General features: G+C 43.1%; 1 protein-coding gene across 1 annotated transcript in view; it reads left to right on the top strand.

The window, feature by feature from the left end:
- The window catches only part of CXCL14 (C-X-C motif chemokine ligand 14), a 49,826-nt gene extending 37,653 nt beyond the window's left edge, over window positions 1–12,173 (top strand). The window contains exon 4 of the mRNA XM_077474011.1: window positions 10,854–12,173. Within this exon, the coding sequence (XP_077330137.1) occupies window positions 10,854–10,869 (16 nt within the window). The 3' untranslated portion in view covers window positions 10,870–12,173. The remainder of the gene's footprint in view (window positions 1–10,853) is intronic.
- Window positions 12,174–12,779: the final 606 nt, after the last annotated feature.

Raw genomic sequence — 12,779 nt, 5'->3', positions numbered from 1 at the left:
GAAGAGGCAGCAGGGGGGCTGGGAGCCATGTGTCCCAGGAGAAAGGGCCAGCAGCCCATGCAAAGCAGTCCTTCTGCCTGGGGGGTGGCGCCACCTCCTTGAAAAATGCCGCCCAACACCTTGTTTGCCTCGTGGCAGATACATGCCTGTAAACAAATCATAGTAAATCAAAATGACAAACATTTATTCTTGTCACAAACATGAGATGCAACTTTTCAGGGCCTCAAGAAGATGCCTCCATCAGGGGGCAGTGAATGCAAGCTAAACAAGACACAACCAATAACTAGCTAAGATATCACCAGGTTACGCCTCCTCACCAAAGCCCAGAAAGAATTTTAAACAAGCAATTAGCAACCAAAAAAGTGATCAATAAAACTATGTAGAGCTGTAAAGTATGAAGTCAATCTGTGCAGATATTGGTGGGGATTGGTTCACCTGGCTAATATATATACTGTGTGTATATATAGTATTAAAATATTGTATGTTATTATCACTTCTGCCCTGATGGAGGACTCATTTTGTGACCTGAAAAATAATGGGATAGATTTGCTAAAACGGGTGCACTCAGACTCTGCAGCTGTGCATGGTAGCCAATCAGCTTCTAACTTCATCTCGTTCAATTAAGCTTTGGCAATAAAACCTGGAAGCTGAATGGTTTCTATGCAGCGTTGCACCAGATTTTGCACTCTCCAGTTTTAGTAAATAAACCAGTACATCTCAGTGTCTGTAATAAGAATGCACGTTCGTCCATTTATCTACTATGGTGTGCTTGTGATGTTTAAATACTATGTAATTTTGTGGAGTTGGAGTCTGTACATTGGCCTTTTGGGGTATTTAGGAAACACTTGACACTAATGCTGCAGTAATTATATGAGACCCTTATATTGACAGTACTGACAGATTTCTATTAAATACCTAGCTTAGATAGATCATGTTAATGTACCTGAATATATTGAGAAACATTTACTTTGCTGTTATACCTATTATATGTAGGGCTAGGGAGAGGAAAGGAATTTAACTGGATTTGTTAGTGAAATCCTTTCACTCAGACACTTTCTATTCTAGCCTTGTCAGGAATGAGATAATGTGATGCAGTTGACATCTATTAATAGAACCTTACAGCAGACTTCATACTTTCTGCTTGAGGGCAGCAAGTTCCAGTTAGACTAGAAAATTAATACTAATTATTTTATTTGGAAGCATATGCTAGTCCATCATTTATCCCCAGCTGTGCGCATGTAAATTTCCCCCGAGAATCCACATTATTTGCCCATCTAGTCACAACAAAAATTTGATCTTTTGCATTAAACCAAATTAGAGAAACTTAAAATGGACAGCTTTCTATTAGTAGTAGATCTATTAGTTTTATAGAATGCCAAGCTGTGCTGGAACAACCACTATGGTTTTTCAGGTAACTGTTGTAAAGCTTAGGGTAGGACTACTTGCCTATCCTTAACAGAGGATTCTACTCCATTTGGAACCCCCAGTAGTAATCACTGCAGTAATAGTACTGTTCGACATCGATCTTTGAACTGTTGAGTATCAATGCTTCAAGAATGGCTAAATCATCATTGCGTAGCACCAATAGTACAGTGTTATTGACATCAATAAAATATGGTGGTCGAGTAGGGGATTTTGAGGCATGCAAAGAGCTAGATATTTTTATATATAAAAAGCTGTTTTCATTTCAATATTTTTATTGAGATTTTACTGAAAAAGACATAAGCAACAAACATGGGATAGCTGTTCAAACGTTCACTGTGCCCCCTGCATACCTCTGCATTCCCCAATATCTCTTTGTCACTACTTTGTACCCCCTCGCCACAACTTGACCCCTTTACATTACACAGCCTCCCCGCACCTCTGGACCCCTTTACATTACATAACCCCCTGCACCACTGGACCCCTTTACATTATACAACCTGCTGCACCTCTGGAACCCTTTACATTACACAACCTGCTGCACCTCTGGAACCCTTTACATTACACAACCCCCTGCATCACTGCAGAAAAAACAATTGGGAAGCATGATTTTTAAATATAACCCTTCGAATGGAGTTTATACTAGAACCTCTTATATGTTCCAGCACCTTGTCTATTTTTAAATTCCACAGAATTCTTGCCTTTTCATTCACACAGGATTCAATCTATGTCGCCTCGTATTTAAAACCTTTTTGTAGTTGTAATTCATCCCAAAGATGGTGTCAAACTATTAGGCAGAATCTTGTTCTGGCAACAGTTTTGGACCTTTAGTTCTAATATATCCCTCAAAAGTTAATTTTAACTGTCAGAAACATTTGTTTTTTGTTTTCTGTTTTGTGTATAACAACCCTGTTCTTGTGAAACAGATTCTTTTATAATAAAGGAAAGGAAGAAAGAAAAGGAAAGTGCTAAAATTTGCCAAGATTATAAGCCCATATTACTGGAAACGCTGATGAAGCGGTATAATAAATACTTTGATCAATTACTTTCATACAGTATTAAGGGGTTAATGGTTAATTTTCCCCTGTCAAAAATAATCTTCATTGAACAGTCTGACTCAAGATTTACATGTTCAGGCTTTTATGTAAATTTGAAATTATGTTAATCTCATTATACCTTCATTCAAATAAATATGCAACAAATTGGTATAATTTATAGATGAAAAACTCTTTAGCAAGCCTACATTAATAGGGCATTTTAAATACTCTTGAAACCTAGTTTTAATAAGCTACTATAATTATCCACTTACTAATTGTACAAATGATTATGTGTAAAGAGATACTGATATTGCTAACCTTATTTTTAAAGCTGAACTCCAGGAAAGCAGGTATTGTCTAAATAAAAGAGACCTGCATATTCATACTTGAATCTTGGTGTGCTTTGTGTAATTCTTCATAATCTGTGCAGGAGTCCAGTCTGAACTTTTGCCTCTGTGCAAGAGCTTCCTCTTTTAAGACCAGTCACTGATGCTCTCTCCTTGAGCAGGCCTTGTATTGTTCCCTCCTGTAGTCTCCTTAAATAGGAGCTCAAGTTGTTTTTGTGTTTATTAAAAAAACTGTAGCTGCTGACTTTTAATAAGAAAAACACTAACCTGTCCCAGAATCCAGCGATGTGTTCACCTGAGCTGTCCCTTCCCACGGGCTTCTCTCCCTGGCATTTCAACTGTTGGCACCCAGCTGTGACAGCTTGCAACTTCACAGTCAGAGGCCCACTGCACATGCGCGAGCTGTGCTGTGCCTCCTGAATGGTCCTGCAGTCTTCTGGGATGTGTGACGCGCTCTTCTTGAAGACAGCCTGTAGTAGGTGGACCCGTTGGGCTCCTCCCACAGCTTTGCTCTCGGCAAAGGCTATGTACAGCTCAGTAATAATGCCAACACTTTTTATACAAAAAAGTAACTGGGTTTACAAAGGTATTTGGTACACACAAAGTGGATATATATGCATTGCTGCTATTGAGGCGTACAGTGCCTTAAAGTATTCACATCCTTTGAAATTTTCCACATTTTATCATGTTACAACCAAAAACTTAAATGTATTTTATTGGGATTTTATGTGATAGACCAACACAAAGTGGCACATAATTGTAAAGTGGAAGGAAAATGATAAATGTTTTTCAACCAAAAGGCTTGTTATGGATTTTGGGGGGGACCCCGTGCTGTTTTTTTTTTTTTTTTGTCGTGGAGTTTCCCTTAATATCCAGTATGGATTGGGGGGGGGGGGGAGACCCACGCCATTCTTTTTCTTAATTCTGTCATAGGATTCCCCTTAACCACTTTATTACACTGTATTATATACTGTACACTGACTATGCTGTATATATATATATATATATATATATATATATATATATATATCTCATGTAACAACACTGAAGAAATTACACTTTTCTACAATGTAAAGTAGTGAGTGCACAGCTTGCGTAACAGTGTACATTTTCTGTCCCCTCAAAATAACACAACACACAGCTATTAATGTCTAAACCGCTGGCAACAAAAGTGAGTACACCCCTGAAAATGTCCAAAATGGGCCCAAAGTTTCAACCATTACTTTCCTGCACTTCCTTAAGCCGCTTGGGCATGGAGTTCACTAGAGCTTCACAGGTTGCCACTGGAGTCCTCTTCCACTACTCCATGACATCATCACGGAGTTGGTGGAGGTGGTTAGAGACCTTACGCTCCTCCACCTTCCATTTCAGGATTCCCCGCAGATGCTCAATAGGATTTAGGTCTGGAGACATGCTTGGTCAATCCATCACCTTTACCCTCAACTTTTTTAGCAAGGCAGTGGTCATCTTGGAGTTGTGTTTGAGGTCGTTATCATGTTGGAATACTGCCCTGCGACCCAGTCTCTGAAAGGAGGGGATCATGCTCTGCTTCAGTATGTTACAGTACATGTTGGCATTCATGGTTCCCTCAATGAACTGTAGTTCTTCAGTGCCAGCATCACCCATGCAGCCCCAAACAATGACACTCCCACCACCATGCTAGACTGTAGGCAAGACACACTTGTCTTTGTAATCCTTACCCGGTTGCCACCACACACGCTTGAAATCATCTGAACCAAATTAGTTTATCTTGGTCTCATCAGACCACAGGACATGGTTCCAGTTATCCATGTCCTTAGTCTGCTTGTCTTCAGCAAACTGTTTGTGGGCTTTCTTGTGCATCATCTTTAGAAGAGGCTTCCTTCTGGGACGACAGCCATGCAGACCAATTTGATGAAGTGTGCAGCATATGGTGTGAGCACTGACAGGCTGGCACCCACATCCCTTCAACATCCGCAGCAATGCTGGCAGCACTCATACATCTATTTCCTCTGGATATAATACTGATCACATGCACTCAACTTCTTTGGTCGACCATGGCAAGGCCTGTTCTGAGTGGAACCTGTCCTGTTAAACCACTGTATGGTCTTGACCATCATGCTCCAGTTCAGTTTCAGGGTCTTGGCAATCTTCTTATAGCCTAGGCCATCTTCATGTAGAGAAACAATTATTTTTTTCAGATCCTCAGAGAGTTCTTTGCCATGCGGTGCCATGTTGAACTTCCAATGACCAGTATGAGAGAGTGAGATCGATAACACCAAATTTAACACACCTATTTCTTATTCACACCTGAGATCTTGTAACACTAAAGAGTCATATGACCCCGGGGAGGGAAAATGGCTAATTTATCCTAATTTGGACATTTTCACTTAGGGGTGTACTCACTTTTGTTGCCAGCGGTTTAGACATGAATGGCTGTGTGTTACCGTATATACTCGAGTATAAGCCGAGATTTTCAGCCTCTTTTTTGAGGCTGAAAGTGCCCCCCTCGGCTTATACTCGAGTCATCGCTGTCTGCCCGCTCGATCAGCGTGTCGAGCAGACAGACAGCGGCCATTCTGATTCAAAAGCCGCGCCTCCGGCTCCCCCTTCGCCTGTGATAGGCGGAACACTGAATTTCCCAGCAGCCTGTGTTCCGCCTATCACGGACTTCGTATCATCCTCGTACTACGGACGAGGATGATACGACGTCTGTGATAGGCGGAACACAGGCTGCTGGGAAATTCAGTGTTCCGCCTATCACAGGCGAAGGCGGCGGCGCAGCTTTTGAATTTTACAATGGCCGCCGACGAACGAAGAGGGCACGGGACGGAGGCAAGGCACAGGACGGCACGGCACGGGACGGGACGGGACGGGACCGGAGGCAAGGCATGGCGGCGAGGCACGGCGGCGAGGCACGGAGGCAAGGAGGCTCGGCACGGGACGGAGGCTCGGGACAAAGGCTCAGGACACAGGTAGGCTGGACACACACACACACACACACACACACACACACACACACACACACACACACACACACACACACACACACAGGGATGGATGGATGGATGGAGACACACACACACAGGGATGGATGGACGGACACACAGGGATGGACGGACACACAGGGATGGACGGACACACAGGGATGGACGGACACACACACAGGGATGGACAGGCATGTCTTACCCTCGGCTTATACACGAGTCAATAAGTTTGCCAGTTTTTTTGGGGGTAAATTGGGGGCCTCGGCTTATATTCGGGTCGGCCTATACTCGAGTATATACGGTAATTATTTTGAGGGGACAGCAAATTTACACTGTTATACAAGCTGTACACTCACTACTTTTCATTGTAGCAAAGTATCATTTCTTCAGTGTTGTCACATGAAAAGATATAATAAAATATTTACAAAAATGTGAGGGGTGTACTCACTTTTGTGAGATACTGTGTGTGTATACATACACACATATATATATATATATATATATACATACACTAAGCTGCCTGCCTCTAACTAACGTTCCCCCAATCATAACACTATATACGGTCGCCATGTAAGCAGCCTTATATAGTGGCGGGAGATGGGGGAAAGGTCACTGCAGCTATGTCTCTTGTTCTGAAATTATGGCATGGGGGAACTGAGAACTGAACAACATGGCTGCCATATCTTGTCACAATTTTTCACATATAACTTCCCCCTTTCATGGCACAAATCTCCCTCCCTCAAATTTCACCTTTGCACAAATCCTGCTTCCCCCAATCCCACCTCCTATCACAAATCCCCCCCAAAATGAGCGATGATTGGCCTTTAGCCAATCATGGCTCCCATAGCAGATGTGCGCTTTGATTGGCCAATCATCAGACGTCCCAACCACGACACTACCTGCCTGGAGTTTGCATGTTCTCCCTGTGCCTGCGTGGGTTTCCTCCGGGTACTCCGGTTTCCTCCCACACTCCAAAGACATGCAGGTAGGTTAATTGGCTTCTGTCCAAAAAATTGGCCCTAGTATATGAACAGGGACCTTGGATTGTGGGCTCCTTGAGGGTAGGGACTGATGTGAGTGTGCAATGTACAGGGATAGGGACAATTGTAGACACTCACTCAGGTTGAACTGGATGGACTGGTGTCTTTATTCAACCTAACTAACTATGAAACTATGAAACTATGAAACGTCAATGCACTGCAATCTAGCAGTGCATTATGGGGTGTTCCGCTGTTGAACGGGTTAACGCCCGATGTTCAAGCCAAACTTACGCTCAACTCAAAGAATCCTTAATGAAGAGCATCTGTGAACGGCAATTTTCAAGTGTTGCTACAGATTCTCAATTGGATTTAGATCTGGACTTTGACTGGGCCATTCTAATACATGAATATGCTTTGATCTAAACCATTACATTGTAGCTCTGGCTGTATGTTGAGGGTCGTTGTCCTCCTGGAAGGTATGAACCTCTGCCCCAGTCTCAAGTCTTTTGCAAATTTTAACAGGTTTTCGTCTAAGATTTCCCTGTATTTGGCTCCATCCATCTTCCCATCAACTCTGACCAGCTTCCCTGTCACTGTTGAAATAAAGCATCCCCACAACATGATGCTGCCACCACCATGTTTCACAGTGGCGTGTTTAGGGGGATGTGCAGTGTTAGTTTTCTACCACACATAGCCAGGGGTGTAACTAGAAATCACAGGGCCCCATAGCAAAATGTTGTATGAGCCCTCCCCCACAAAAAAAATTAACTAATGCCATTGAAGAACAGATTACCACACCCATGTGGCACAGTACCCAGGCAACAGCTTACATTAATTTCGAACAACAAAGTATGCAGCCCCCGAAGGACACACATTGCTGACCTCCATCAATACAGACACCCCCTACCTCAGTGCAGACCCCCCAGCAGTACAGACACCCCTCAGTACAGATACCCCCTACCTCAGTGCAGACCCCCAGCAGTACAGACACCCCCCTCAGTGCAGGACCCCCCCCAGCAGTACAGACCCCCCCTCAGTAGTACAGACCCCCCAGCAGTGCTGACACCCCCCCTCAGTGCAGACCCCCCTCAGTGCAGAAACCCATCAGTGCAGACACCTCCCCATTACAGACCCCCCTCAGTGCAGGACCCCCCCAGCAGTACAAATACCTCCCAGTGCAGACACTCCCCAGTCCAGACCACCCCCCTCAGTACAGACCCCCCCAGTGCAGACCACACCCAGCATTGCAGACACCCCCCTCAGTGCAGGACCCCCCCAGTAGTGCAGACTCCCCCCTCAGTAGTGCAGACTCCCCCATCAGTGCAGACTCCCCCAGCATTGCAGACCCCCCTCAGTAGTGCAGACCCCTCTCAGTAGTGCAGACCCCCCTCAGTGCAGACCCCCCCATTACAGACCCCCACTCAGTGCAGGACCCCCCAGTGCAGACACCCCTTCATTACAGACATCCCCCAGCATTGCAGACACTCCCTCAGTGCAGACACCTCCGCCCTCAGTAGTGCAGACCCCACAAAGTAGTGCAGACCCCCCTCAGTAGTGCAGACACCCCCCATTACAGACCCGCCTCTGTGCAGGATCCCCTAGCAGTGCAGACACCCCCCTCAGTACAGACACCCCTCAGAATTGCAGACCCCCCTCAGTAGTGCAGACCCCCCCGAGTAGGGCAGACCCCCCTCAGTGCAGACTCCCCTCTGAGCGCAGGCCCCCCCTCAGTGCAGACCCCCCTCAGTAATGCAGACTCCCCTCTGAGCGCAGGCCCCCCTCAGTAGTGCAGACTCCCCCTCAGTGCAGACCCCCCTCAGTAGTGCAGACTCCCCTCTGAGCGCAGGCCCCCCTCAGTAGTGCAGACTCCCCCCTCTGTGCAGACCCTCCCCCTCAGTAGTGCATACCCCCCCTCAGTAATGTAGACTCCCCTTAGTGAAGACCCCCCTCAGTAGTGCAGACCCCCCTCAGTAGTGTAGACCCCCCTCAGTGCAGGACCCCCCTCACTAGTGTAGACCTCCCTCAGTGCAGACCCCCCTCAGTAGTGTAGACCCCCCTCAGTGCAGGACCCCCCTCAGTAGTGCAGACCCCTGCAGTAGTGCAGACCCCCCTCAGTGCAGGACCCCCCTCAGTAGTGTAGACCCCCCTCAGTAGTGTAGACCCCCCTCAGTAGTGCAGACCCCCCTCAGTAGTGCAGGATCCCCCTCAGTAGTGTAGACCCCCCTCAGTGCAGACCCCCCTCAGTAGTGTAGACCCCCCTCAGTGCAGACTCCCTCCTCAGTGCAGCAGACCCCCCAGTAGTGGAGACCCTCCCTACATACCTCAGAACAGCGCTGATACACAGTGGCATGTGTGTCCCTCGAGCACAGGCTCCTCCTCCTCTGTGGATGTAAACAGAGAGGAGGGGAGGCGGCTCCGGTCAGTGCCGCTGTGGGACACAGCGGCACGGGGTACAGCGAGCAGTGTTGGTGGTGTGGGCGGCTGCTGCTACCCAAGCGTGTCACCCCTCTAGCGGGTGTCACCCGGAGCGGCCAGCACCCGCATAGTAACACCACTCACCAGGCCCCAACTCGGCTGCGGGCCCCATAGCGCCCACATTGGTCACTATGGCGGTAGTTCCGCCACTGCACATAGCGTTTTGCTTTTAGGCCAAAAGCACCAATTTTGGTCTCATCTGACCAGAGCACCTTCTTCCACATGTTTGCTGTGTCCCCCGCATGGCTTCTTGCAAACTGCAAACGGGACTTCTTATAGCTTTCTTTCAACAATGGCTTTCTTCTTGCCACTCTTCCATGAAGACCAGATTTGTGGAATGCATGACTAATAGTTGTCCTGTGGACAGATTCTCCCACCTGAGCTGTAGATCTCTGCAGCTCCTCCAAAGTTACCACGGGTCTCTTGGCTGCTTCTCTGATTAAAATGCTCTCCTTGCCCGGCCTGTCAGTTTAGGTGGACGGCCATGTCTTGGTAGATTTGCAGTTCTGCCATACTCTTTCCATTTTCGGATGATGGATTGAACAGTGCTCTGTGAGATGTTCAAAGCTTGGGATTTTTTTTAGAAACAAACCCTGCTTTAAACGTCTCCAACTTTATCCCTGACCTGCCTTGTGTGTTCCTTGGCCTTCATTATGCCGTTTGTTCACTAAGGTTCTCTATCAAACCTCTGAGGGCTTCACAGAACAGCTGTATTTATACTGAGATTAAATTACACACAAGTGGACTCTATTTATTAATTAGGTGACTTCTGAAGACAATTGGTTCCACTAGATTTTAGTTAGAGGTGTCAGAGTAAAGGGGGCTGAATACAAATGCACGCCACACTTTTTAGATATTTATTTGTAAACAAATTTGAAAGCCATTTATCATTTTCCTTCAACTTCACAATTATGTGCCACTTTGTGTTGGTCTATCACATAAAATCCCAATAAAATACATTTAGTTTGGTTGTAACATGACAAAATGTGGAAAATTTCAAGGGGTAGGAATTCTTTTTCAAGGCACTGTATATTTAAATGAATGTTTTTATGCCTGGAGTTCAGCTTTAAGTTATGTATACCCATCTGACAAAGTAAATAATTATGATGTGCTCAGACCTTTTATTGCAAAGTAAATCCGGTCATAGATGATTCGATTTGTGACCGGTTCAGTAGGTGATCGGGCTAAATTTGAACTATGTATGGGCGGACTGAATGTACCCAAGTTGATTGATTTGATCAACTTGGGTACAGACAGCCTGTCAGATTTGACATCAGAATTTTGCTAGCAGTAATGATTGTGTTCCCCTCCTGGGAGAACATAAGGGCTCTGCGCTAGGGATTCCCCCTTCAACTGTGTTGTTGGGGGAATCAAGCTTTTTTTTTATTCAGTCTATGGCCAGCTTAATTGAGAACCTGTGTAAGTATTAAAGATATTTTTGATGCTGCTGTTCACAGCTTATGCTGTGATATTTTCACTATACAACACATATGTTTCGTAACATTTTACAATCCTCTAATATAAAAGACCAGTTTTTAATGCTTGCTTTGAAGATCAGTTTTCTTTATTTTTCAAACCAAAATGTTGCTTATGTTAATATATTATTTTTTCTTTTTGTTTGTACAGAGTCTATGAAGATTAAGTCAGTATTGCAATGACTACAGCAAATCAATATGAAGAATGTCAAAAAGAGACCAACAATTTTTTTCCCACTTTTTAAGATAGGGACTACATTTATGACTATTTAAGCACTTGTTATGAGGTGTGTATTTTTATGTTTTGTAGCATGAAAAGTCCCTTAAAACTCATAACTTTACATATTCTCATGAATATAACTGTCTACCTAATTCTGAAAATGGAAAGCCTTTGTGTCATTTTATATGAGAAGTTGTGCGTGTTTGAGTTCAAGATTAACAGTACCTATGAGCTTTATAAGTTCATCAAGTAAAAATCATAGATAAGGGACTTAATTACTTTCATTCTTCTGCCTCAGCATTATCATTTTATTGTATATACCTGTTTCTTTTGTCCTTTTTAAAAAAAAAAAAAAAAAAAAAAAAAAACATAAAATGAATTATTTTTTTAAGTGTCACAAAATAGGTGTTCATTTATCATTTCAAACAGTAATAATCATATTCTGATTCATTTATCAGAAGGCTTATAGCCACCATCAGAAATCCCCATCAGACATAGCGTTAATGCAACCAACTAGCAAATTGCCATTTTCCTAATGAATGTATGTTTATAGTTTGTCTTATCTGAATAGAATCCAACAATTCATGCATCACAATTGCCTGACTTCCTGAACCATTACATTTTCACATATCAGGCAAAAGTGCAGATATTGTAGGCCAATAAAAAATTATCTAATCTATGAATCCTCATAATTCTGTCAATGCTATCCAGAATATAGAAATGTACATAGTAGCTATGGTCTCATTTAATTCTGTTAAAGAAAAATTAATTATTCATAAGGACACTTTTGCTGTATGCTTATAATACCATAACAATTTTTCTTTTGTGCTTTGTATGTGTGATGACCCATTTGGGATAAAAGCACTTTGCCACTTGCACTGCTCATATCAAAAAACTATTTTTATAAAAATAAATAAATTAATACTATTTTAAAACCATATTCTATATCAACTTTTAACATTGTAGGTAACATATCAACAAGCTGATCCTGACGATGCAAATTATCAAAATTGTTAATCTAATTTATTTTTTCTATGTTTTTATAATTTTAATTTTTCAATATTGGCACTGTTTATAAAAGGTCAAATCTGCTTCCTTTTTAAGGAAAGTATGTATTCCCAACAGTGCTACTCATTTTTCAAACTGTTCTAGACAATTCCCCAACTCATGTTTGAACCTTTTACCAATGTATGCAGTGGAAACATCCCTGTTACTCTAAACCTGATTAAATCCATTAGATATAATCCTTAACCTTTGGTTTTCATTACCTCTTCTTTCTGTTTTACCTTTTTTAACCAATCTTGTGCTTAAACATGCACCTATTAAAAAACGTATAAACTTGAGAAAATATGGCTGAAAGTTATTTCCCTAACAGGGCCACTTTTTATTATTAATGTGACTTCAATTTTAAAAGGTAATAACTTTTGGTAGAATCCCAGAATATCAAATGATGTACTTATTGTTAATAATATCCAATAACGTACATGCTTCTTATAACACTATGTATCCAGAACCCTATATTAGAGAAATAAGCTCTGAATATGTAGTATACAGATTATTACTCTTTATACACAGTTGCTACATGTAAATGATTTATGGACAATATTTTGCTGAAAACACTATGTATGCCCTTTCTTAAAGCAAAATGTAACCTACAAATTGTGGAGTTTTTGGGATGGATTGAGAAGTAAGGTTTTCCACTGGGTATTTGTTATTGTCATTGGCCTTGGCAGGGACATCACTTCCAAAACCAAATCAAGTTGCAAGGGAACATCTCTGGAAGTGATTCCCAGAATAAGGATGAGCAAAGAGTAACCAAGTTAAAGGGGTTGTAAACCCTCATATTTTTTCACCTTA

This window comes from Lithobates pipiens, unplaced genomic scaffold (assembly GCF_037356315.1).
Source record: "Lithobates pipiens isolate NorthernLeopardFrog02 unplaced genomic scaffold, aLitPip1_a1.2 Scaffold_8, whole genome shotgun sequence".
Classification (NCBI taxonomy): Eukaryota; Metazoa; Chordata; class Amphibia; order Anura; family Ranidae; genus Lithobates; species Lithobates pipiens.
The sequence above is the reverse complement of the archived record's forward strand: the minus strand, read 5'-3'. Positions and strand labels throughout refer to the sequence as shown.